At 35.0% G+C, this 26,832-nt stretch overlaps 2 protein-coding genes across 6 annotated transcripts in view; one reads left to right on the top strand and one right to left on the bottom strand.

Annotated features, from left to right (window-relative positions):
* Positions 1–21,263, top strand: part of LOC113719143 (probable inactive ATP-dependent zinc metalloprotease FTSHI 5, chloroplastic) — a 38,191-nt gene extending 16,928 nt beyond the window's left edge. The window contains exons 12-19 of one of the 2 annotated variants that reach the window (XR_011824988.1): positions 549–731; positions 13,329–13,448; positions 14,537–14,722; positions 14,803–14,877; positions 17,084–17,143; positions 17,447–17,886; positions 19,733–19,813; positions 20,862–21,263. Coding sequence is in view for 1 of the 2 variants with exons in the window: in XM_027244223.2 (XP_027100024.1) it covers positions 549–731; positions 13,329–13,448; positions 14,537–14,722; positions 14,803–14,877; positions 17,084–17,143; positions 17,779–17,886; positions 19,733–19,813; positions 20,862–20,930 (882 nt within the window). In the remaining variant the exon portion in view is untranslated. The remainder of the gene's footprint in view (positions 1–548; positions 732–13,328; positions 13,449–14,536; positions 14,723–14,802; positions 14,878–17,083; positions 17,144–17,446; positions 17,887–19,732; positions 19,814–20,861) is intronic. The other variant, XM_027244223.2, reaches the window with a different exon arrangement.
* A 1,935-nt stretch (positions 21,264–23,198) lies between these two features.
* Positions 23,199–25,645, bottom strand: LOC113719144 (uncharacterized). 4 transcript variants are annotated; one of them, XM_027244224.2, is made up of 3 exons: positions 25,383–25,645; positions 23,716–25,002; positions 23,199–23,599 (listed from the first exon to the last, which is right to left on the bottom strand). In XM_027244224.2, the coding sequence occupies exon 2, from the start codon at positions 24,753–24,755 to the stop codon at positions 23,724–23,726; it is 1,032 nt and encodes a 343-aa protein (XP_027100025.1). In that variant the 5' UTR covers positions 24,756–25,002; positions 25,383–25,645; the 3' UTR covers positions 23,199–23,599; positions 23,716–23,723. The 4 variants fall into 4 exon arrangements, with proteins under 4 accessions (XP_027100025.1, XP_071927818.1, XP_071927819.1 ...); XM_072071717.1 differs by having other exon boundaries at positions 23,716–24,896; XM_072071718.1 differs by having other exon boundaries at positions 23,722–24,807.
* Positions 25,646–26,832: the final 1,187 nt, after the last annotated feature.

The raw sequence follows: 26,832 nt of genomic DNA, 5'->3' as shown, positions 1-26,832 counted from the left end.
AATGGCGTTGCTTGGGAAGAATTTGTTTCTTTACTGAATGTATTCACCTGTTTCAGATTTGTTGGAGAAATTGTTTCAGTTATTGTTGGTGGGTCATGCTCCATTTAATTATGCGGTAAAAGTCATAGGATCAGTATCAATAGCAGTCACTTCTGTTGAGCAGATATATTAGTTGTTGACTCCTTTCAGTATATTTTTCCTTAATATTATGTGAGTAATTGCAACTGTAGTAGTTTTTGCAGTTATGTGCAGTCAATCATTATATTTTTCTTGTTGGTTTGCTGGAAAACCAAGAGTAAATTCAGCTGCAGCCCTGTTACTTGAGAATCATGATGAGCATATGACGAACCTATTAAGTTGAATAATCCAACAATGTTATAGAACTGATTCACTTTGGTAGTTGATGAAACATTGAACAAGCATATGTTTAAATGCTCCATTGAAGGCCAGATTTTTAGGGGAAAAGAATTGATCTTCATTTTGTGTGCACTCCTAATTTTTTTTTCTCCTTGAGATGTAAGTCTGACTTGATATCTACTGTCATACAGACGTTCAGTGGATTTGTCCCCAATTGGGTGAGAAAAACCAAAACAGTGGGGAAATTGGCCAAGATATTGGTTAATCATCTTGGATTGACATTGACTAAGGAGGACTTACAGAATGTGGTTGACCTAATGGAACCGTATGGCCAAATAAGCAATGGGATTGAACTATTAAATCCCCCTTATGAGGTAAGCAAGCATTTTCTCTAGGTTTTATTAACAAAAAGTTGCTTTGAATCCCCCTTATGAGGTAAGCAAGCATTTTCTCTAGGTTTTATTAACAAAAAGTTGCTTTGAATCCTTCATAATTAGTTTACCCTGGTTTCCTTAGAAATTTTGTTCTGGACCTAATCAATTGTTGATTATCTATTTGCTACGATCATCTACTATCACTTGGGTTACATTCATGCTAGATACGAAGGAATATGCAGTATTATATTCATGCTAGAAACAAGGGATATGCAGTATCTCGATTCCTGTTTTGTGCACGTCTGATTTTGTACACATGTTTGATCTCATAATCATCAATGTCGGAGTTGCATTTGTATTGTTTTGTATTGTTTTTTCTGGTTTGCCTGGGCAAAGGGGGCAAAATCATTTTGGTGATAGACCTTTTTATTTAATTAAGGCCACATTGTGGGGCCATTTTTTCCATCATTTTACTTTCTGTAAACCTTTCCCACATTAAGCTTATCATACTCCATATTGATCCTGAAAACTAAAAAAGGGAGAGAAAATACTCTTTTTCATTATTCTTTTAGACTACACAATGTACAAATATATACACAAGTGTAACCTAATTTAGATCCTAAAATTATGCTAATCTAAATCAATCTATTACCTGATTAATATTTGATACTATAATCAAATCAAATCAAATCTAATCTTTCCTAATATCTACAATATCAAATCAAATCATATATTTATGATTTCTATAATATCAGATCACATATCTTCAACACTCCCCCTCAAGATGGATCATAGATGTTAATCATGCCCATCTTGCCACAAATATAATCAATTATCGGATCATTTGGAGGCTTAGTGAAAATATCAGCTAACTGCTCTCCAGTTCTCACATGATTGGTTGAGATCAGGTTTTGCTGAATTTTTTCATGAACAAAGTGGCAATCAATTTCGATATGCTTTGTTTTCTCATGAAAAATTGGATTTGATGCTATATGAAGGGTAGCTTGATTGTCACACCATAACTTCATTGGAAGTGAATTATTGATTCCCACCTCACACAATAATTGATGTATCCATATAAGCTCAAAAGTGGATTGTGCCATAGACCAGTATTCAGACTTTGCACTGAGTAAGATACTACATTTTGTTTCTTACTTTTTCATGATACCAAATTACTTCCAACGAAGACACAATATCTAGTTGTAGATCTTCGATCAATTTTAGAACCTGCCCAATCCATATCTGAGAAGCATTCAACATGAGAATGATTACCATATAGTATACTACATCCTGGAGCTCCTTTAAGGTAACATAAGATTTTTTCTAAAACTGCCCAATGTGTGGTTTTTGGTGAGGACATAAATTGACTCACAATACTAATCGGATATGCAATGTTCGGACAAGTCATAGTAAGATAATTCAACTTCCCCACTAATCTTCGATACATTTCAGGATCTGAGAATAACTCCCTATCATCTGCTGTAAGTTGCATGTTGGGAATCATTGGTGCACTACATGGCTTAGCATCTAACTTTCCTATTGCTTTCAAAAGATCAAGGACATATTTCCTTTGGCGTAAGGAGATACCTTGTTTACACCTTGTAACCTCAATGCCTAAAAAGTATTTCAATATACCTAAATCCTTTGTCTGGAAGCAAAATTTTTTAAGAGTTGCAATACCTGCATTGTTACTATCAGTAATAACAATATCATCAATATAAATAACTAATAGAATAATACCAACTTCAGATTGTTGATAAAAGACAGAATGATCAGAATTACACTTATTCATGTGAAACTCTTGAACCACTTCACTGAATCTCCCAAACCAAGCACGAGGACTCTGTTTTAAGTCATATAATGACTTTTGGAGTCTACAAACCTTACTAGACTCCCCCGAGCAACAAATCCAGGTGGTTGTTCCATATAAACTTCCTCTTGCAAATCTCTATGAAGGAATGCATTCTTAACATCTAACTGGTACAAAGGCCAATTATTAGTAGCAGCAAGGGAAATAAATAATCGAACAGAGGTGAGTTTTGATATGGGAGAAAACGTGTCTGAGTAATTCGTCTCATATGTCTGAACATACTTTTTTGCAACAAGACGAGTTTTGAGGCAAGCAACAAAACCATCAGGATTGACTTTAGCAAACACCCATTTACAATCAATAGGTTTCTTACCTGTTGGTAGATGAACCAAGTCTCAGGTACCATTATTGTCTAGAGCCATTATTTCTTTCTCTATAGCAGCCCGCCAATCAGGATGTTCCAAAGCCTTAGATAAGTGTTGAGGAAGAGATATTGAATCTAAAGAAGCAGTAAAACAACGCAAGGAGGGAGACAAATGGTCATATGAAACAAATGATGAAACGGGATAAGTGCACTGTCTTTTATCTTTTCTTAAAGTGATAGGCAAATCAAGACTAGAATTTGGAAACTGAGGAAGCGGTGGATCAAGACTCGGATCTATAGATGGAGAAGGTGGTAGAGGATGTGAGTCTGTGTTGAGGACGACGAGAATACACTTGAGTGATTGGTGGTCTTGTAGGAACAGTTGTTGTAACAATGTAGACTAGAATATCATCTTCCTCCCCCTTACTATTGTAGACATTAGATTCAAGAAAAATAGATGTGTCTTAAAAAATGTAACATCAGCAAAGACTAAATAACGATCTAAAATTGGAGAATAACATTTATACCCTTTTGGAAGAGGTGAATTACCCAAAAACACTCACTTGAGAGATTTGGGATCTAATTTAGACACCTGAGGACGGGTATCACGAACAAAACAAGTACACCCAAATATACGTGGCTCAATGGAGAATAAAGATTGGGTTGGAAACAAAATTGAATAAGGAATCTCACCAGCAAGCACAGAAGATGGCATGCGATTAATTAAGAAACAGGCTATTGAAAAAGCATTTGCTCAAAATTGTTTAGAAACTTTCATGTGAAAGAGGAGGGCTCTAGCAACTTCTATTAACTGCCTATTTTTCCTTTCAGCAACACCATTTTATGGTGGTGTGTCTGGACATGAAGATTGGTGAAGGATTCTATTTTCTGTCATACATGAATTAAAGAGTTTAGAAAAGTACTCTTTTGCATTATCATTTCGCAAAATACGGACAAGCACATTGAATTGTATATTTATTTCAGTACAAAAGGAACAAAAGATACTAAATAAATTTGAATGACTTCTTATTAAATATAATCAAGTAACATGAGAGTAGTCATCAACAAAGGTAACAAAATACTTAAAACCAGACTTAGATACTATTGGACAAGGGTCCCATATATCAGAGTGCACTAATTGAACGGAAGATGTAACCCGTTTATTGACTTTAGGCAAGGCAAATGATGATGCTTGGCAAATTGGCATGACTCAAATTTTAAATGGGATAAATTCTGAAAATTTGGAAACAACTTCTTCAAGGTGGGTAGAGATGGATGACTCAAACGACAGTGAATTTCAAGCGGAGTCAAGATGGAGGAAAATGCGACAGGTTTCGGCACTTTCATTGAAGGGGTTTTAAGTGTATACAGGCCGTTAGACTCACGTCCTTTACCAATAATCTTCCCCGTCATAAGATTCTGAAAAACACAGTACTCGGAAAAAATGAGACACAAACTTGAGAGTTTTTGTAATTTTACTAACTGAGAGTAGATTAAAAGAAAAATAAGGTAAGCATAAGGTTGAAGATAAAGGGATAGATGACATAGGAATTGCTACACCAGAAACCACAACTGAAACACATGATCCATCAGCCAAAGTAACATTCGGATGATCTTTGTTAGAATTAAAAAAGGAGAGGATACCTTTATTATCGGTCATATGATCTGTTGCACTAGAATCGATGATGCATTTGTTAGAAGATGACACAAGGCATGTAGTAGGTTTACCTGAGTGATCAATAGAAAGATGATTGGTACTAGAATATGGGTTAGTAGATTTTTTTGAGGCCTGAAACTCAGTAAAGCAAGCAAACTCATCAGCAGAGATGAGTATGGATTTGCCAGAGAGCACATAATTGTTTTCCTGGGTTGCGAAATTTGCAAACGGGGATGTTGTTGAGGTCTACCATGAAGGTTCCGACACATACGTATGGTATGACCTGGTTTCTTACAGTGATAATAGACTCGTTGATTTGAGTTGTATTGTCCATGACCAGCAATCCGATCAGTCCCATTTTTGCCATTGTTTCTACTATTATTTCCTCGACCAGCTCCACTTCGACTCATGAGAGCACTAATAACATTAGAAGTAGACAAAGATCCCTCGGTTCTCAACACTCATGTGAAAGTGTCATAAAGGGAAATAATCTCTGAGTTAGAGAGAATTTGTGTTCGAGCAACATCAAACTCAATTGGTAATCCTGCAAGAAAACTCATTACACCCATTTGTTTCCGTTGAAATTGTTAAGTTTTTACATCAGTATTAAAAGGGAGGAGAAAATTCAATTCTTCATATACTCGTTTGAAATCCATAAAATATTCTGAAAGAGATCTTTGCTGTTTTTTTCAGACGGTAAAATTCCTTGCAAACATCATATATATGATTCAAATTACCCTTACCAGAATACAAGAAAGCCAAATAATCCATAAGATCTTTAACAAATTCACAATGATTGATGAGATTGACTATCATATTATCAATAGAGTTTCAGATCTGCAAAAATAGTTTTGCATCTTTTTGTAGTCAAACCTTCTTTTCTTCCCCATCAACGTGTGGGTCATCAGTGAGATGATCATCTCTGTTGATGCTGCACGATATATTCAAATAGTTTTACTCCAATCCAAAAAATTTTTTTCACTCAATTTGTGTTCAGTAATTTTTGATGTTGTAGGAATAACATCAAAAATTATTGTTTTCATCTCTTTACTAATACTTTTCATGTCTGTCATTAGAATTCATCCAAGAAAGAACTAAAAGTGACTCAATAGGGTTACGTCAAAAGACAAACTGATAACAAAGTTTAAAGTTCTGATACCATGAAAACTAAAAAAGGCAGAGAAAACACTCTTCTTCATTATTCTTTTGGACTACACAATGTATAAATATATACACAAGTGTAACCTAATTTAGATCCTAAAATCATGTTAATCTAAATCAATTTATTACCTATTTAATGTCTGATACTATAATCAAAATAAATCTAATCTAATCTTTCCTAATATTTACAATATCAAATCAAATTATATATTTATGATTTCTATAATATCAGATCACATATCTTCAACAAATCCCATTAAGCTTTAGAATCATTTTATGTGAATCTCTAGCTAACCAACTACATTTCTGAAACCAAATTGTGTGCCCATTTCCAGTGACACTAGTATATGCCCAAAATGGCTTGGATAGCATTTGTTGAGCTCTAAAGCAACAGGCTATTTTGAGCTAGATTAGTCTTTGGAGGTATAAGCAATTTTTTTGATGTGTTTGGGACTTGTATAGGATATACTTCGGAAGTTGTATTAGCCACATTTCTGGACAAGTAACAGAGCAGCTTTTATAGATGCTATTGTGAACCTAACAAATGCTCTTTTAAGTGGATATCGTAGTCCAATCGCATTTTAGGGAAGATTTTGCGTCACTTTTTGAGAGGAGAGTGCATGTTCTTAATCTAATTTATCTTGGCAACAGGTTGTATAATAGCAAGTGCTGGGTGCATATAGTCAACATGTGATAGTTAACTCTTGTGAGATATAGGTTTTACAATACTTAATATAACTGCACTTGTTATCCATTGAAACAGGCCTTAGCTTTTTTTCTTATAGTATGTGGATGTACATAGCACCAGAACTAGTCTTTGGCGACTTTAGCCATGCATAGTTGGACACGGAAAATTTTGACTAATATGCTTCAGCCAAGTTCTCTTTGTATTCCGATCTTCAGAGTGGCTGGGAGCTTAGTACCATGAGTAGTCAGCACAATCTCATCTTTTTATATGGAATTGTTGGTCATTAGGTGTGATAACATGTATTTTGGAAGAAAAACGTCTAGCCTCTGTATTATAAGTGATCAATTAGTATTTATAGTAGTACAAACCTAACAATTTATTTATAAGAATACCCTTACTAATTTATTATTAACAAGAGTGCTTATATTCTTTTAACACTCCTCAAGTTAGAGCATATAGATCATAAGCGACTAATTTGTTACAAATGTATTTCACTCTAGAGCCACCTAAAATCTTAGTAAACAAATCAGCCAATTGACCTACAGATGGTACATGAGATGTCTTGATGACTCTATCAAGCAATTTCTCTCGAATGAAATGACAATCAATTTCAATATGTTTTGTCCTTTCATGAAATATTGGGTTAGACGCAATATGAACTGCCACTTGATTATAACACACTAAATTTATTGGCTATTTGTGCTCAAACCCAATTTCAAGTAACATGCTTTTCAACCAAATCAACTCACACACAGTGTGAGGCATAGCACGGTATTCAGATTTTGCACTTGATCTGGAGACAATTGTTTGCTTCTTACTCTTTCATGACACTAAATTACCACCAATAAACATACTATCTTGTGGTCAATTTTTGATCCGAGGCAGAAGCTGGCCAATCTGCATCATTGTATTCTTCAACCTACATAACTGCATCACTGCATCACTCACGACACTCACTGCAAGCGAAATGTGAGGCCTCGTTATAGTGAGAATTTAATTTACCCACAAGTTTTCGATATTACCCAGGATCATCTAGTAATGCATCTTGATCTCCAACTAATTTCACATTAGGACCCATAGGAGTATCCATAGGTCGGCAACCTAACATTTCAACTTCACTCAGCATATCGAGTACATATTTTTTTTAACATAAATAAATTCCATATTTAGATCGAACTACCTCAATATCCAAAAAATACTGTAAGTGACCTAAATCTTTTGTCTGAAAGTTTGCCTGCAGATTGGGTTTAAGCTTCTGGATCTCCATAACATCATTACCTGCAATCACAATATCATTCACATAAATAGCTAATAAAATCTTACAAACATTAGAATTGCAATAAAACACAAAGTGATCTACTACACATCTTGTTAGACTGAACTCCATGATAACATTACTAAATTGGCCAAACTAAGCCCTAGGAGATTGTTTCGATCCATATAAGAATTTTTTAAGACGACAAATCAACTGCGAATTCTCCCCCTGAACAACCCCAAGGGGTTGTTCCTTATATACCTCTTCTTCCAAATCTCCATGTAAAAACGTATTTTTCACATCCAACTGATGCAATGGCCGATTATAAGTTGCTGCTAAAGAGATAAGAAGACAAATAGAGGTAATCTTTGTAACAGGAGAAAATGTTTTTAAGTAGTCTATTCCATACACCTGAATATATCCTTTAATTACCAGATGAGTTTTTAATCTATCAATAGAACTATTTGGCTGCACTTTTATAGTGTACAACTATTTACAACTAACAACAGACTTACCAAAAGGAAGAGGGACAAGATCCCAAGTACCATTTTTCTTCAAAGCAAACATCTCTTTTTACATGGCTAATCTCCGATCAAGATGATTGAGAGCATGTGTAATAGATTTATGAATGGATGCAGAATCAAGTGAAACAACAAAAGAAGAATATGATGGAGAGATATGAGAATAAAAATCAAAATTAGAAATAGAATTAGAAGTACAGTGCCTCTTACCTTTGCGTAAAACAATAGGAAGATCTAACTTACAGAAGGGTGTCATACCTGGATTTGAAGATTGAGAGTTAATTGGTGAAGCACATGGTGTATTAGGAGCTTTCACAACTACGGAATGACGAGAATAAACTTGAAAATTAGGACGAGATAACCGAGTTGTGAAATCTAGTGGACTGTATGACTCAGGTAATAAAGATGAAGGGACTGGTAAAACAGGAGAAGAAAAAGAGGAACACTATTCTAACTCATTAGGCATACTTTGTTTCCATAAAATAAGGAGTGGACTCAAAGAAAGTAACATCAACACAGGTAAAAAATCGATTTAAATCTTGACTGTAACATTTATATCATTTCTGCGCTCATGCGTATCTTAAAAAAATACACTTAATAGCACGAGAATCTAATTTATCCACCTCGGGAGCCAGCTGATGAACAAAATACACACATTCAAAAATACGAGGAGGTAATTTTAATATAGGTTCACGAGAAAAAATAATGTAGTGAGTTAATTGGCCTCCAAAAATATTAGATGGCAAGCGATTAATTAATTAAAATACAGTTAAAACTGCATCACTCCAAACCTATTTTGGCACATGCATGTGCAACAAAAGTGTTCGAGCAACTTCGATTAAATGTCCAATTTTTCTTTCAGCAACTTCATTCTATTGTGGAGTGTGACGACAAGAAGACGAATGAATAATACTGGGCTTAGACATAAAAGTATCAAAAGGAGCGAAAAAAATATTCTTTCGCATTATCACTGTGAATTGTACGTATAGGTACACCAAATTGATTCTTTATTTCTGTAACAAATGCATAAAAAATGGAATATAGTTCTGAACGATTTTTCATTAAATAAACCCTTGTAATTCTGGAAAAGTCATCAACAAAGATTACAAAATATTTAAAGCCTAACTTGAAAATGATGTGACTAGGATCCCAAGTATCAGAATGAACTAACAAAAACGGTTCAGAAACCCGTTTGTTAACTCTAGGGATAAAAGAAACATGATGATGCTTTTCTAACTGACAAGACTCACATTCTAATGAAGACAACTGATTCAAAGTAAGAACCAACTCCTTCAAATTTTGTAGAGACGGATGACTCAAACGACAGCGAATTTCAAGAGGAGAAACAGTAACGGGACACGCAATCATACCATTGGAGTTTAGAAAAAAAAGATCACTATGCTCATGCCCTCCACCAATTGTCCTCTTTGTCTTCAAATCTTGAATGACAACAAAATCAGGAGAAAAAATAACTGAACACTGTAGAAATTTAGTAAGCTTACTAACGGGTATTAGATTAAAAGGCAAATTGGATACATAAAGAACCGAAGATAGCGGAAGAGATGGGTTAATTTCTAAATTGCCTAGTCCATTAGTTTTAGTTGTAGATCCATCAGGTAAAGTACCATGAGCAAAGCAAGTAGACTCTTGAATATTAGAAAAATATCTAGAGGTACTTGACATATGCCCCGGAGTCGATAACCCATGAGTCAGAATTAGAGGATGTGGAGAGACAAATCATAGCATTACCTTTTTGTGCTAAAGAAGCAGAGGGAAGAGATGCGTGATTTGCAGTTTGGTGCTGCAGGAATTTAACATAATCTGTCTCGGATATGGTAAAAGTCTTCTGGGACCCTTATGTTGAAGAACCGGATTCAGCTTGATTAGTGGTAACTGTATTAGCAAATTGAGGAGGTTTTCCAACTAAATCCCAACAAGTATTATGAGTGTGATTTTTCAAACCACAATGAGTACACTCATGGGTGCCTCGATCTCCACGACCTCTCTACTTCTTCCTCCACGAGAGTCACATCCAAAACTAAGTTGCTCACATCCAGGACTAAGTTTCTCTTTCGATTGTTGTTAGCAACTAATGTAGACTTGTCATTAATTAGAGCACCATCACCCTATTTATTATCCTTAGATGTAGAACATAAGACACGAGCATACGCCTCTATAAAGGATGGTAATTGTTCACCTGCTAAAATTTGATATTTGATTAGTTCAAATTCTGGCCCAAGGCCGGCCAAGAATTTGAGCACAAGCATTTGTTCTCTTTGCCTTTGCATAACTGTAACATCACTCGAGAGAGGCATTACAATATTTAATTCTTCTAAAATTCGCTTGAAATCGGCAAAGAATTCAGTTACTGTCTTGTTATCTTGTTGCAACTAAAAATACTCCAAAGAAATATCATACATCCATGAAAGATTACTGCAGTATAATAACTGGACATAATCCTGAACTTCTTTTGTTGTCTCATAATAAGAACATATGTAAGCAATTCGTGACTCCATAGAATTCCATAGTGCTCCAAGAATTTGGGCATCCTCTTGAATCCACATTAGTCTCTTGTTATCCTCCGTAGGAGAGTCATCTGTGAGATGTCGTTGTTTTCCTAAGCCTGTTAGATAAATCTTAACAGCTTTTGATCATTGTTGATAATTAGGGTCGTTCAACTTCCAATTTGTGATTTGAGGCGTCACCATTGTCATAACATTAGTGGATGCCACGACACTTTTTGATGAACTTTCAGCCATAACGAATAGCACTTCAAACCATGGTTGGTAATATAGACTTAATCAACTCTGGTACTCTGGGACAATCTCACCTTTATCCTGATGGTAACTGCTAGTTATGACAGAGTATGTTGCAAGCATGAACCCATAAAATCTTTGGCAAAAATATCAACTAATCTTTCTGTAGAATTTAAAAAGATGTTCTTATAACTTTTTTCTAGCAATTTCTGTTGAATGAATGAAATCAACTTCAAGATTATCTTGCTGTACACAGGACTCTGTATAGTGTAAACCATAGTTGATAAGCATTTTTGGATTCACTGCTCCGCAATGCTTGTTGACTAGAATTCACAGCTTTTGTATTTTTAATTGAACTACTATTTTGAAACTTTAGCTGTTGTCATCATTGCTGTTATAAGGGTTATAAATTTTTCTGAATACTGATTGAATCAGAGAAGACTCGACTAGAAAGGTAAACTGCTCCATGACACAATGGAACTTCATATATGTGGTGATGAAAAAGATGTAAAATAGTCATTTAATGCTTTTTCTTTTTTGGCGAAATGGTAAAGTTTAATGCATGTTACAGGGGACAAGTTATTGCTTTAATTTTATTTTATTTTTCTTGGTCCTGAAAGCTTATATGGGACACCAAATTATTTCAATCGACTACTTTTGGTAATTAAAGTAGTTCAGTTTTCAAATCACTAATTTAACTTTTAAAAGTGTCATAGGTAAGGCCATTCCATTAATTTTAGCCGTCAACTCCACTATCTCCCTCGAGTTTAGGGGAAAGTGGATGATGTATAGAACCTTGAGGGGGAGGAAAGAATTCACCGCTTGTCTTTTCCTTTTCCCCTTTTCTTGTTTGTGTGTTTTTCTCTGTCCATTATAATGTCCTTATCTGACATCTCTGCCCTCACACTAGTTCCCTTCGTGCTCCCTCAAGTTGACCCAAGGCCTCAAGACTGAATTCCCACTTCCTGTCTAGAGTCTTCATTCCCATTCTCCACACCTTAGTTTCTCCCACTTTCCCTTAGTTTCGTGTCTGCCAGTTTGACAGCATATAATCATTGAAATGAACACCATATTTTGTGGCATTAAAGAAGTCTGACCAGCCTGTTGGTGATGTCACTTTCTAATAGGATGGCATAGTGATGAAGTTGGCAAACTATTGGCTATTATACAGAAGTAGTTGACTGTCCAATTACCTTTATGTTTTGCTTCTGCACTATCATAAATTTAGTCCGATGGTGATGTACTCTGTCTTTTTCTGGTAATGAACTTCTTAATGCCAAGACTGATTAAGTGATGCCAGAGAAGAGACTTGAAAGATGACACCAAAGATGGGGCTGAAGAAATTATGAACAAGAAGAATGACAGACATACACATTGATGAAGAAGATGAGACAAAGAAGGGGATGTCTTTCTCTATGCTTCTTGATTTTAGATAACATAAATAGCCTTAAACTTGATGAGTGGAATCATTGATAACTTTTGAATTTCACAGTGCCTAAACTATATCGCTTACCAATTGACTGGGTGAAACACGAAATAGTTGAATGGCCAAAAGCAGACCAGGCCATTTATGTTCGTTGCCCCCTTTTTATCTATTCATTTTTAAGAACCAACTCTAATAGTGACTAGATCTAGAATCGGATGTCTTTTCACATTGAGAAGTACGCGATGAACAATAATCTGAAGTTTGAGTTGATATGCTAATGGTTATGATTGTATCTTTTCTTGTGCAAAACTTTACTTCCTTATCATTTGAATTATGTTGGGAGAATCTAAATGTCACAAGAGTTAATGACCTGCCTGTTATTTGTGACAGAATAAAAAATGTATTATCTAAAAGAACATGCTGAGTCATCTTTTCATTTTTTTAGTGATGAAAGACGCTTAATACTGATGAGAAAGGTGTAGATTCTCATTCCCTTGGTCCTATTTTATATGTCATGGCAACCTTTGCAGACAGTTTTAGAAAATCTAAATTTGACTAAGACACTTAATTTTGCAATAGTAAGTTTACATCGATGCCCCTATACTAAAATGGTTATTTGTTGTTCTATTGTTTATTTCTTGCTGTAAGATTATTGTTTGCAAATTGTATATGAGGCATAGAATGAGAAAGCTTTGGTATTTTCTTTGACTCGTTAAACCATGACTTATTCTGGGGACATAAATTGGACAAGAAGAATAAGATGGGAGGGAGTACTTAAAGTTGTTTTTATCTATATCGGTTCATTGTGACGTAACAAACACCTCCCTGTTTTTGAGTTATTGGGTGCTCACTGTTCTAAGAAGCTTGGTTTTTAATGACTAGAGCATGTCCTACCAGTTTATTCTTCAGGATCTGGAAATATATTTAATATAATTTCTATTTTTTTGTTCATGTTGTAGTGGACCAGGGAAACGAAGTTACCGCATGCTGTTTGGGCTGCTGGTCGTGGGCTGCTTGCTTTTCTTTTGCCAAACTTTGATGTCATTGATAATCTATGGCTCGAACCTTTCTCTTGGGAGGTAGCTTATTTGGTTTCATATTCATTCGTATATGGGAGAAGAATGAGCATAATTCTCCCACAGAACAAGAAATCAATATGTCCAGTCTCCTTTTTATGTCGTATGTATGGTGGCATTCTGTTTTCTAGTTCTGGTAATGGAAGTTTGAGTCTTACAACCTTGAAACTACCATGCACAGACTTCTTGAGTAATGAAGTTTTCTAAACTATGTCAATTATCTGAGTTGAGGGGGAAAAATAGATAATCACGTTTAGGCATTTGTGTGAGTCTCATTGGTGTAATGCCTGGTGCTTGGTGCACTTACGTTATCTTAGGCCTCTGTAAGAGTCAGCATCATAATCAGCTGTCAGTTAATAAGTAATAGTTTTATCCAGTATTGGTTTTTGGAAAGTGCAGCATCTTTCTGATCTTTAGTGCCAGGGCTTGTGTACTAGCCTTGCTTTTCATGATCCAACAATTAATTACACTCTAAAAAACATGAAAATTACCTATTTTTTCCCCTCTTTATCTCTTTTTTCTTTTTTTTTTGGGTCAAGTCTGTCAATGCTAGCTGAACCGGTTATTATCCACTTCTAGATTTACAATTTTGATAAACTTTTTAATGTCAAACCTTTTTGGCTTTCTTCTAGATATTTCATACATGGTACCTGTTAGGAGAATATTAGTATTCTTGTAAATAGTCCGTTAGGTTTGTACTCCTATAAATATTAGTTGGTCACTCATAATACTGTGACTAGATGTTTTCCTCCCAAGATATCTGTTTACAGTACCTATTCCAATTTTTCTGTATATCAAACACAATGCAAGACCAATCTTTAATTTCTTTCCTTGATGATTGATGAACATTAAGGATGTCACTTGTGTCAAATTGTAAAAAGTAGATGCGGAATTTTATGGATTATTGTTTCCTTTGACATATCTTTACTAGGTGATGGCATCTGAGACATTTTTTATGTTTTTGTACTTTTAGTTTAAGACCATTATCATTGTTATTAGTAATATTTGGTAAAGCACACACCCAAGTGGAAAACTATCTGATCTTGAAGTCTTTATTACAATTCCGAAAACATCAGTGCTTATTCATGCAGGGAATTGGGTGCACAAAAATTACTAAAGCTAGAAGTGAAGGTTCCCTGAATGGGAATGTGGAATCAAGAGCTTATCTTGAAAAGAAACTTGTATTTTGCTTTGGTTCATATATAGCCTCTCAGCTGCTATTGCCATTTGGGGAAGAAAATATACTGTCTTCATCGGAGTTGAAAAAAGCTCAAGAGGTAGTGTTCCTGTCTACTTTAATATATTCCTTTCATGAATAACAGAATGAAGTTTGTATCTAATTGCTCATTTTCAACAGATAGCTACACGGATGGTGATCCAGTATGGGTGGGGGCCAGATGACAGTCCAATGATTTACCATCATGGCAATGCGGTATATTCCATCTTCTCCATCTGTTTTCTTCACTTTTCTCTTTTCCTTCCTTTCTTCAGCCAAGTCAGGAAATATATAAACAATATAGATTTGTCTCTTTATCTGAAAAGAAGAGTGGTAAACAATATATATTCTTTTGCCTTCCCGTACACTCATTTTCTTTTCTGTTATCAGTTGACAAGGATAGTCAATTTTTGTATATCTGCTGTCAATCCTCTAAGACTGGAAGCATTTAGGAGAATAAGACATTGGTTGTGTCAATTTGAAATGTGAGGGACCGATATCAGATTATGTCCAAAGAAGGGGACTAAATATCTATTGTCTGAGTTGTTCTTTTGCATTTAGCTAAGCTCTTAAAATTTTAGAAGATGCGCATGTTATAACCAATAATTTAGATGGACAAGTTATTACTCTTTTGCCCCAATGATCTAAACATGTGGAAAAGCTTTAAATGAGTACGTAAAAATATGCAAGAAAAGTTAAAAAAATGAAAATTTTGTCTTAGATTTTGCTCTGGTATGATACACCATAGGAATTCTGTCTAAATACCTTAATATTGATGAGATTTATGTGATACTAATTGCACTTGAAGAGTAATGCTTCTGAGTCTGGTAGTTGGTTACAGTATGTAATTGACAATTTTCTATAATGAGTAATGACAATCTATTGAGCAAATGAAAGCCAGCTCCTTAATTCTTTTATATTCAAGGATTAGAAAGAACCAATGATTTCGTTGAGCCAATTGTGTTTTATGATGATATTTTCGTCTGCAAAGTCCTACAAGGTTAGGTTTGCTGAAAATGTCATTACATCTACCTCCCCTGCATTGAGTATATCAGGGCAGACATTTAGCCGTAGCACATAATGCATACGATGGAGTGAGTAAGCATGGAAAGGTTGGTGCAGAATTTTAATTAGCCTCTCCAATCTTAGCCTCTGGAGCTTTGAAGCCTTCGAGGATCTTGACTCAATAGTCCAAGCTCTTGGAAATGCAGTTGTAATGGGCTATTTTAAAAGGCTGTATTGACATTAGACTGCCTACAAGCTTTGGAAGGTGGAAATTGCTTTCAGGCAGTCTCAAGATATTGCCACGATTTTGCTTTCGGTTAGACTTTGGACATGGGGCTTTTGCACCTGGCATGTACAATAATTGCCAAGCAGGGTTAGAATTTATATTATGATATTTATTGGGAATGTAAAAGTTGAGTGCGTCTTTCTTTTCATTGTTATTTACGCTTATCTTCCCTCACATGATTACTTGTGCTGCTAAGGAGTGCCATTACACTCAAAAGGTAACGTTTTAATGCCAGTTGGGCAAAGTGGACGGCATTGAAGTGTAGGGTCCAAATTGTCACAGAGAGCAGGAGCTAAGTGGTACAAGCCTAACTTTTCCGGGTGCAACATGTTAGTACCCCAACAAATGTAGAAGAAGCTCTGGATTTCACCTCTCTCTCTCTCTCTCTCTGGTGTCTCTGCTTCACATCACTAGTTCTCAACCATCTAAAGGAGAGAGGGAAAAGGGAAAAGCACAAAAAATGAAAGAGAGAAAAGTTTCATTGACATATGCTGTTCCTCTTCCCTGTCACTCTTGTTCAGTTCTGACTTCCAAGAGAAAGCAAAAATGTTGACTTTTTACCAAAATGTTCCTTGTGGAAAAATTGATCAAAACACCTGTAACAAGTAGTGCCTGTATCCTCCCATTTTAGAGATACAAGAAGAAAAAGGTTAAGATCAATCAGTTTTACTATTTCTATATCGTAAAAGCAGAAGTTTGTTTTACTAGGATCGCTGTTTTCACAGCATGTCAAATTATTCCTTAGAAATATTTGGTTTCTGATACTGATGCCAATGACGCCTATAGAGTCATGAGTATGACATAGAAAGGAAAAAAAGTTTAGCTGTGACATGCAAACCTCAAACCATGTGCACTATTGGTACCTGAACATGTGTGGTAGGATATAAGACTGCTTGATATTTGCTTGCTTTTGTCACTTTTGACATTTTCAAGAGTCTCCTTGACTTTAAAGGTGGAACCTTCATTCACCAAAGTTTAACTAGATTTCATCCTCAAGTCTCTACTTTGCAATAGGAAAAAAAAAAAAAAAGCCTCTACTTTACAGGAAAAATACATTTAACAAAATTCATTTACTTTTTGTATAATGACTAACTGCTGCAGATCTTGATTATTTTCTGTTTAATATTATAGGTGACAGCATTGAGTATGGGTAACAACTATGAATATGAAATGGCTGCTAAAGTTGAGAAGGTATGCTAACTGGTCGTTGAAAGTTTTCAGCTTGCTCTTTATACATGAATGGCTTTAGCAGTTGGTGAAAAACTTGATATTTGGAGTTCCAGTAGATGTGTTTGTGTTTTTTATCCTGTTACCTAACTGAAATTCACTAATATTCTCACAAATGAAGAACAATGAAACTAGAAGTCAAGGCTGAGAAGATCACGCTAAGGAGTAGTTTTTTAGGGCCAACTAATACGAGGCATGGAGATAAATGGTTTTGCCTGATGCTTAGCTAGTTGAATTTGAAACTGTGTCCATTTAACATGCTCTCAGATGGATCCTGGCCTGACAAAATGAGCTCAAGCATGACATGAGAATTTGAGCTGCTTGACCTTTAAAACATTGAAGACTGCATCAATGCTAGTTAAGTATTTGCAGCAAATGTCAATGCAGCTTTTCCATTTTGCACCTTGAAACCATGAAGACACTTCTCATGTCAACAAAGGATGCTAGAAAGGCCTTATGCAAAATTCTAAATGCTATATTACCTGATTATCCAATTGATTTTGTTTCACGGCGTAACTTATTGTCTTGTTAAGTTCCCTTTTTTCCTTTTGTCATGCCTGATATCATTGGAGGGAGACACTGTATTTTTTTTTTTGCAGATCTATTACTTAGCATATGACAAAGCAAAATCAGTGCTACAAAAAAATCGCAAAGTGATGGAGAAAATTGTGGAGGAATTGCTTGAATATGAGATCTTGACTGGAAAGGTAAGGTACCTGGTTATTTGCTTGCGAACATCGATTTTAGGTATACAATTACATTATCCTTTTGTATGTCTTAGAAAATCTGCTTTAAGAAATTGTTAGGAACCATTTGGTAGTCTGTTACCTTCTAGCACTTGTTTGTGAGCATGTGAGCAGGTTCTTTCCTTTCATTTTTATGCATGCATGTTGAAACCTACAACCATGGGCTAGTTAGTGCCACTCAATAAGGTTAAAAATCCTTATGCTGTATTCATGATCGAATGTGCTTGATGAAGCTGTTAGATATACCTGTTTTGTTGTTCATGAGGTTCCTACTCTTATGGTGGTCATTTCGTTTCTGACTGACTTGCTTTATGTTTATGCTTGTCAGTTTTCATGCCTAGACCAAGCTGCCATGTGTAGATATGGATCTTGTTCAAAATTTTAAGTGAATGCATATGTATCAGCTCACCTGAATGAGACCCAAGTCCAATTTGCATTTTATTTTGGTTGACATATCTTGGCCTGAATGTGATTGTGCCAATCTGATTTTGGAAATGTTTAAACTGCTGTTTTGTGTCTGTTGTTTCCTATCTGAAGGCTACATGTGTTCATCAACCTCCTAAACAACAAAGAAATGCAGATATCCTAGACCTGTATAGTGCCAATCTGATTTTGGAAATGTTTAAACTGCTGTTTTGTGTCTGCTGTTTCCTATCTGAAGACTATATGTGTTCATCAACCTCCTAAACAACAAAGAAATGCAGATATTCTAGACCTGTATAGTGGAGCTTATATATTCTTTAAGTATTTGGTGCCCTAAAATGAGGCCTTCAAATTGGTTAATGGTACAATCTGCTACTTCAGTTATACTGTTCTTAATTTTTTTAAGGCACCAAGTATGCCTGATAGCAATTGAATACTTCAGGGGCTACTAAATCTTTTTTGTTTCTCCTGTAGCTATTGAATTTTTTGAGTATGCATATTTTTGTATGAAGAAATACCTACTTGCGTATGGTTTTATGATGTATGTGTGTTTGTGTCTGTGCCTCGTGTGTATAACATATGTTGTATGCATATATGCATGTCTCTCTGTGTGGTTGTATACTTGATATCTCATTGCACAACTATGACATGCTTGTCAACATGGTGGTACGGAAATCACTGATAATAATTAAGGCATAATTTTGAGTTTTGATAACTTATCTTTGGGTCTGTGATATGAGAAGTGATTTTTGTATTGGAAGCTCATTGTTCTGGGTAGAAAACATTGTGGTTTTGTATTTCAGCAACAAGGTCATTGTAGAATGTCCAATAATTTGGGTCACTTCTGAAGTGTGAGTTTTTCATACAGTCTGCAGATTATGTTGTTGCTAATGTCCCCCACAAACACACCCCCCCCCCCCTTTTTCTTTTTAAATTTACATGTGGACCAAGACTATGTTGGGACATTTACATATGGTTCCACTAGAGTAAGCTGCAACGTGAATTTTTGAGTTTTCAAATCACATAGGGGGAGTCTGTTTGGATGGCCTCTTTTTGGCCTGATTGGGTGCTCTTTAGGGTGTTATTGGGGTGTTTTGGACAACTACCAGTATTTACCTAAACAACTACAGTGAGCTAGACAAACGCCCAAAAATCACACCATTCAAGCAGAACAGATCAATCAATGTAATGACAATTGAGGATGAAATTTGAAACCAACCTCTTCGGACTGCTGAGAGAGGGCTTCCCCAACTCTGACCAAAATATCCTGATAGAGGGACTAGTTTGCTTCAGTGACCTGTTTAGGTTTCCTGGAGCTACTTGATTTTGTAATTAAAATCTTTTTCTCTCTCTAACACTGTTTGACTTATCTATATCTTACCAGGATTTGGAGAGAATTTTTGAGGACAATGGTGGGATTCGGGAAGAAGAACCATTTTCACTTTCAAGTGCAAGTGGAGAAGAGGTAAAATTTTTCCATTATGTTGTGGGTTTACTGGAGTGAATATTATCGAACAAACATGGGTTGACAAGCCACCCTTGCCAGGCCATAGGCCAGGGTTTTGCTTGTCCTTGCCATTGATAGTGCACATTCTCCCGTTCTTGTTTGTGTCCTTATGAGCATGGCACATTTCTGAATGTCATGGTAGAGTAGTAGATGCCTTGTGAAATGTAACAAATATTTTTTCCATATTATCTAATGACTAACAAGTTGAGATCGATGGCGGAAGGTTTTGTGTCATTTTTCATGTTAAAATTAGATATTGAAGTTAGCTGCTGTCTTTTGTTGATATACATGACTGTTCTTCAAGACATCATTCTTAGAGGAAGTAACTCAATTATGCATGTGTTAAATGCCTCCGACTTCTTACTTTACTCGTATAGGCAAACAATGCAGGAGAAGATTCTAGTTTGTAGATTATTCTTATAGTCCTTATATTCTTATCATTCTTCGAGGCAATTTCCAGCTTCAATATCATGTTGTCGAACTATTGTGATGTATGGAATTTTGGGCATACATATTTTTTAGCTGTTGAAACTTTGTCTAAATGAACCGACTCTGTGACTTAGAAACTTCAACCTAACGTTTAACTAAGTGTTGCTCCGTGTCCATTTTTTATTTATTCTTTTGTTGTCAATCTTCATACAGCCAACTGATGCTAACATTCACATCTTGGCCTTTTTAACCATAGATGGAACTCTCACTTTAGACTAAAACTATATCAATCTCAGAAACCCTAGAATTTCATGATTAATGGATTCTCTGTGTTTCCATGTCTTAGAACTTGAGTCAGAAATAGTAGAATTCTTTTCAGTTGCAAATTGAGAATAATCAGTTTTTTATAGTTGCGAGTTACTTGTGTTTCAGTTAATTTAGCTCGTATATGTTGGTTGGATGTGAAATTGTTGATAAATACGTTAGCCAATGAAATACTGCAACTTTATTTGTTCCATAGCATCTTCATTTGGAATGTCTATGAAAGCTCGATAAAATTTCGATGTTTGCTTTTCAGCCCATCTTTAAGAGCTTTCATGAAAATGGCAATGCGTTGGGAAGTTCTCTTCTCACTACATCAAGCTAGCAATGAAACCATGAACTTTTGGGATGCAAGTTGTCGAGGCTAATCGTGTGTCAGGCAGGTATATGACAAAAGTACACAGAATGGGATATTTGCAGTCTGAAAGTCGTAGTCTCTAGCTGAGAAAAGGCCTTCTTCATTTTTTTCCCCCTATCTACCTTCATTGAGGTTATTATTTTAATAGTAGTGGAAAACTTAGGCGAGTCTCTTTCCATTTTTCGGCTCTTGATAGGCTTCGCTGTGTAAATTTTGCAAAATTTTAAGCGAATGAGCATGTCAATGTCCTGCTTCTTTATCTGTGAAAAAAATATTGGGTTGTTTGTTTGTTTTTTACTATATTCTTTCCACAATGCATTGAGTTGCTGATAACCAGAAATAGATTTTGCTTATCCGTGGCATACTTTTGCTTTTAATCGCACAAGTGGTAGACAAAACTACTCTTGCACTTTGCCACATGTTGTGCATATTTCAAAGATTAAGAGCATTAATCGACGCAATGTTCACAAGTGCACCGGTTAGTTAGTTTAGCGGTCAACTTGTGAAGAAAATTTGTTTGAAAGGCCAAAACTTGACTAGACCAATAGTTTAGCTGTCGCTCAAGTTTTTTGTCCAAAAATGATTGGTCACAAGAAAAATTTTTAGATTACATAAGTGGAATTGTACAAGGAGATGTTTTAAATTGGTTAAGAGTTTGGGAGAAAAATACAGATTAGCTTGACAGTCAAAAAAGGCTAAAATCATAGTAAAATAATGATTCTAAAACTATCTTTGACAGAATTCGCTAGTTAAATAAGAGAAGGATTTGGAGGTGCTATTTCAATTGAAAAGCATTATGAATAAATAAAATTAGCCTAAAATAAAAGCAAAATATGTGACGTCAATAAATACATTGATTTTGTAAAATTCTATTAGAAGTATTTATGGCAATTAAGGTCACAACTCATGGCTCATTGGGCAGAACAAATTTTTCATAAACTACCTTTGCCATGGAGAGAAATTTATGAATGACAATATGCGGACCATTTAAAAAAAATTGTGACAAAGTTCTTTATGAATCTTAGGAAATAGGATATGATTCATGAAGCCCCTACCAAAAAAAAAAAGGGCACCTTAGGTTTAGAAAAAGGGAAAAAAGAAGCATTTTTGTACCAAACAAAGAAATATGTTAGGAAGAAAATTTTTTAGGAATAACCTTAGGATAAATTGTACTTGTTATTTTAGCAATGAAAAAGGTTATATAGCATCTGAATGTCTTGAGAAAACTCCTAGGGTAATAATGTTGGAAATTGTGCCTCAAATTTAAGTGTTTTCGAATGTCCATTCATTTTTCCCCTAGGGTTGCATTCACTTCCCTCCTAGATTCATTACTATATTCATGTACGTCTTGAAATTTATGGAACTAAATTCATGTACTTGTAATTCTAATGGTACATGCATCTATATCCTTATGTTCCTATAAATAGAGGACTTGAATTTTCAGTTAAATAGTGAATTCTATTTTCGTTCTTCCTTCCTACTCTGTAATATACTCCCTCCGTCCCATTGTTAATGTCATATTTCCACTTTTTACTTGTCCCAAAATTTGAGTCACTTTAAAAAAGTCAAACTACTTTTAAAATTACTTTCCAATTATACCCTTCTATTGAAAAGTCAAAATTGCACTAAACAATTATGATGGGCCCTGCCATAACACATTTAGCTCCTTGCGTTTCTTTTTATTTCCGTTACTTTTCTTGGACTTCAAATCTTTGTTATTTCTTTTTTCTTCTTTTTCCTTGCTTTTTTTTTGTGTTTTTCATTTCCATTTCTTTTCTTGCACTTCAAATCTTTGTTTTTTTTTTCCTTTTTTCTTTTTTTTCCTTGTTTTTCATTTTTTTCTTTTCTTTACTCTTTTCAAGCTACACAAGTGTTTGCAGATGCAATGAAAGTTTCGTTTCTTGTCTTTCTATCTTTTTTTTTTTAACAAAAGAACAAATTTCTTACAATAATACAAATCAAGTTTTTTTTTTGGATAAACAAATAAAGAATGCTAGATGCATTCCTTACCCTTTTGTTTATCACTATTTAATTTTTTTAATGTAAAGGTGAAAAAAGAAAAGGTAAAATTTGTCCTATAACTTGTGTTCTTGCTCTTAAATTTGCCTCTAGTATCAAACTAACAAATAAATAGAGTGAAAAAAATATCAAAGAAAAAATAAAATGATCAACTAGTGCGTATTACGTTGAAATCCTAAACATCCAAGCAAGGCATTAATTTGAAAGCACCAAGACTAAAATAACATTTACTGCTCATTGCTTCCAAGAGTTCATGGTTGTCTATACAAATCAACAAAATACAAAATCTATGCCCCTAAAATAGATTCGAGTGACAACCAAATCTTATAAGCAACCCTCAAAAATAACTTAGGACCAAAAGTCAAGCCCCCTGTTTTGCACAAAAGCATTAGTAGCAAAGTCTAGCAAAAGCCAAGTCGTACAAAAGCATTAGTACCAAAAGTCTAGCAAAAGTCAAGTCCCCTGTTTTGTACAAAAGCATTAGTAGCAAAAGTCTAGCAAAAGTCAAGTCTCCTGTTTTGTACAAAAGCATTAATAGCAAAAGTCAAGTCCCTTGTTCTGCACAAAAAGCGTTAGCATAATCCAAGTCCAGAAACTTGATCCATGACTTGATATACCTTCAAAACAAAATAGAGAAAAAGAAATCAATCATAAGTTAGATAGCATTATCACTACCTTTATCATAATTTAGAAGTTAGCAAAGTTTAAATAATATGGAAATTCTAACCAATACCAGTACATTCATGCTTGTAGATAATGGATGATTTTGTCAATAAGCTCCTTATCACATCCAATTTGCAAAGGAAGATTTCCATCTCTTATCAACCGTTGCTTCCCAATATGTGGAACTTTGTAATTATTCCCTCCACAATTCTTCATCACCTCAAGCATACATAGTTGTAAGGTTAAGAACACATTGTTGAGACTTTCAGATGATAATTCATCGAAAGACTTTTCAACAGCAGAAATTAGTTCGTCAATAGAGTTAGGTGCTTCTTGATGCTGGAGTGATTGAATGGCTCTAAAATACCCAAGATCAAGAACATTCATATCAGGGCTATTAGGTGGTTGAAATGATAAACGAATATCAAAACCTTCTCTTGTGGCAGCTTCTATGAACTCAACATCCATTGGATCAATATGTGGTTTTGCATTATCTTGTTGGATGAAGATAGGGCTGATAACATCACTTTGTGGCCATTTAGCACGAATTGCAGGCAAAACATTATCAATTAAGCACCTTCTATACACTTCCTTGGTCACTGATAGGATAGGCTTTGTTTCTAGAGTACCAGCAACACGATTTTTGCTATTCCTTTTAGCTGGTTCTTTGAAGGCAAAAGGAAATATTCCAATTTTCCCATCAAAGTGCTTGTTTCTAGAACAATCAAAGCGAGGTCGAGCAACTGCAGCTAGAAACATAACCTTAACAATAAACTTTTTACTCCTACAAGTCCTCATAGGGTGTTCTTCTTCAGGATGTAGGTAGTATTTCTCAGACTCCTTAGTCATGTAGAACCACTTTTCATCGATATGAACCATATTGAACATGTTTTCGAAAATAGGTGCATCATTAAGACTCTCTTGTTGAAGCATTGACAAACAAAATTTGAGTCTTACCAATTTATTGTCATCAGTAAGGTGAGGCTTTAATGCATTTGAATGTGCTTTGATAACACCTTCTTTTATTCGTCGATGAAGAGTGGACTTGGCAACTTTCATTTTGGTTGATAGAGAACGAATATTTGTTCGACACCGTAGAGGTATTTCCATGATAGTGCTGAAGTCTATCTCTAACCTTTTGCGTCCTGCCCTCTTAGGAAACCTGCGAGAGATGTCAACCGAGCCTCCATTAATGATTGAAGACTTTGCTCTTTCCCAAATTCTTTGTACTGTCCTCGTGCTAATTTTGAACTGTGTTGCAATAACTTTGGTTAATCCTCTTTCTAGTTGTCCACCATAACTATATTGCAATAATGCTTCAAATATGGCTTGCCTTTGCTGATTTGTCAACTTTTTCCTAGAGATTTCATAATTTTGAAAACTATGATTATCCATGTTCACTGGGGAATATTATCAAACAGAATTTGTGCAATAGACGAATCTCTCTATAATCTCATTATATAGAGAATAAAGGCATCAGAATTATCAGCTTCCAAAATCTATTTATAAGAAACGTGAGAAACAAAAAGCTTAAAAAAATGCATCTACAAATTTTCAATGAACCGCCAAATTTCAAGAAAAAAAGGGAAAAACAACAAATGGCGCCAAATAAAAGATTAGCTAAATTATGTTAAGTCTCAAGATTATCTACTTCAAATTGATCAAAAGATCATAAAACAAAATGAAAATAAAAAAAAAGCACCAACAAAGTGATAAACGGAATTGTAGAAATCTTACCTTTTTCCATTGTCAATCTTCTGTAACTGATCTTGTTGATTTTATGAAACCCAAGTATACAGAGGAATAGCTAGAGTTGGAAACGGATGTTTGCTTTACTTTAACTTGTCTGCCTTTTAGTCAAATGTCTTAATGGCCAGTGGTCCCCAACACCCAATAGCTTGTTATTTTACTCCACGGACAACAAAGGGCACGATTGGAATAATCAGATAAATGTGTCCCATTATGCTACTGTACATAAAAAGTGTGTTTCCCAAAAAGCGACCCAAATTTTGGGACGGAGGGAGTATTGAGTAATCCATTACAGGTTCAAAGTCTTAACTTGCGAATGCATGCGATCGAGACTAACCACCAAGGACATGTTCCTAGAGCACTTTCAAAGGCAATAGAATATCCTACATTTCGACTTTCCTTCTGCCATCGATTATCCTATTTCTTTGAGTTCTTGTTCAAGAGTTAGAGCACTCGTATTGCACCTTTGTTTTCTTTTTACTGAATTTGAAATTATCTCATATTTTAATTTAGCTATTTATACCATTGTTTTCTTTTTACTCAAGTAATAGCACTAGTGAAATTTTTTTTTTTTTGGTGTAAAAATTTATACTTTGATGCCTTGTATCATTATTAGTGAGATTTTTCCATCATTTTTTATTTATAAATATGTCAACATCTATTTGCTATTACTTGGTATGTGAAAGGACAAATAGAACTTGATTTTTAGTTTATGCTCCTATTAAAATAATGTCCTAACTCTTGGTCTAAATAGTTTAGATAAAATTTCTATCTGTAATATTCAACGAGAAAAAGATTGTATAATGATCTTAGAAACTCGTAAAGACAGGGCCAAAAGAAAGATACTTCTACAATTTGGTCTCTCTACCTCACCATGCGTTCTGCCCTTTCCACTGTTATTTACTTTGTAAATATTTTTAGTTTCCTTTCCCATCTCTCTTTGAAAATCGATTTCTGTACAATTTAGCATAGCCGCTTTCGATGTCGGGTAGCATTGAGTGCATAGAGAAATCTTCTCCAATTATTTACTTATATCTCTTCTCTAAGTGTTGAAAAGTTCTTTCTTTTTGCACAGCAAATATCTATCAGTTGGCACTGCAAATCTCTCTATTGTTCTTCTGTTTCTCCTATTGTCAACCAATAAAAGCAAAGCTTTATTGGAGAAAGGCAACAAAGTCTTCAGTTAACTAACTCTAGAAAGGCTAGTTCAAGAATATGGGTAATTCAAAATTCCTAAGTTATACTGAACTACCCTAAACGGGAAGGAAGACACATCTGTCAGTTTAGATAATGACAGTACATGCATGCATGCATGCATGCGTTGATATAAGTTCAAAAATTTTGATTGAATTATATATTATGATTCAACAAACATGGAAAGCTTGTCTAGTCTAACTCTAACCAACCATCTAAGAAGGTAGTTCATAATGGCCGAGGC

The sequence above is a fragment of the Coffea arabica genome, chromosome 11e (assembly GCF_036785885.1).
Source record: "Coffea arabica cultivar ET-39 chromosome 11e, Coffea Arabica ET-39 HiFi, whole genome shotgun sequence".
NCBI lineage: Eukaryota > Viridiplantae > Streptophyta > Magnoliopsida > Gentianales > Rubiaceae > Coffea > Coffea arabica.
The sequence above is the reverse complement of the archived record's forward strand: the minus strand, read 5'-3'. Positions and strand labels throughout refer to the sequence as shown.

Bases quoted from the DNA above. Each gene is read 5' to 3' on its own strand.
- LOC113719144 (XM_027244224.2), bottom strand. From the start codon at position 24,755: ATGGAAATACCTCTACGGTGTCGAACAAATATTCGTTCTCTATCAACC.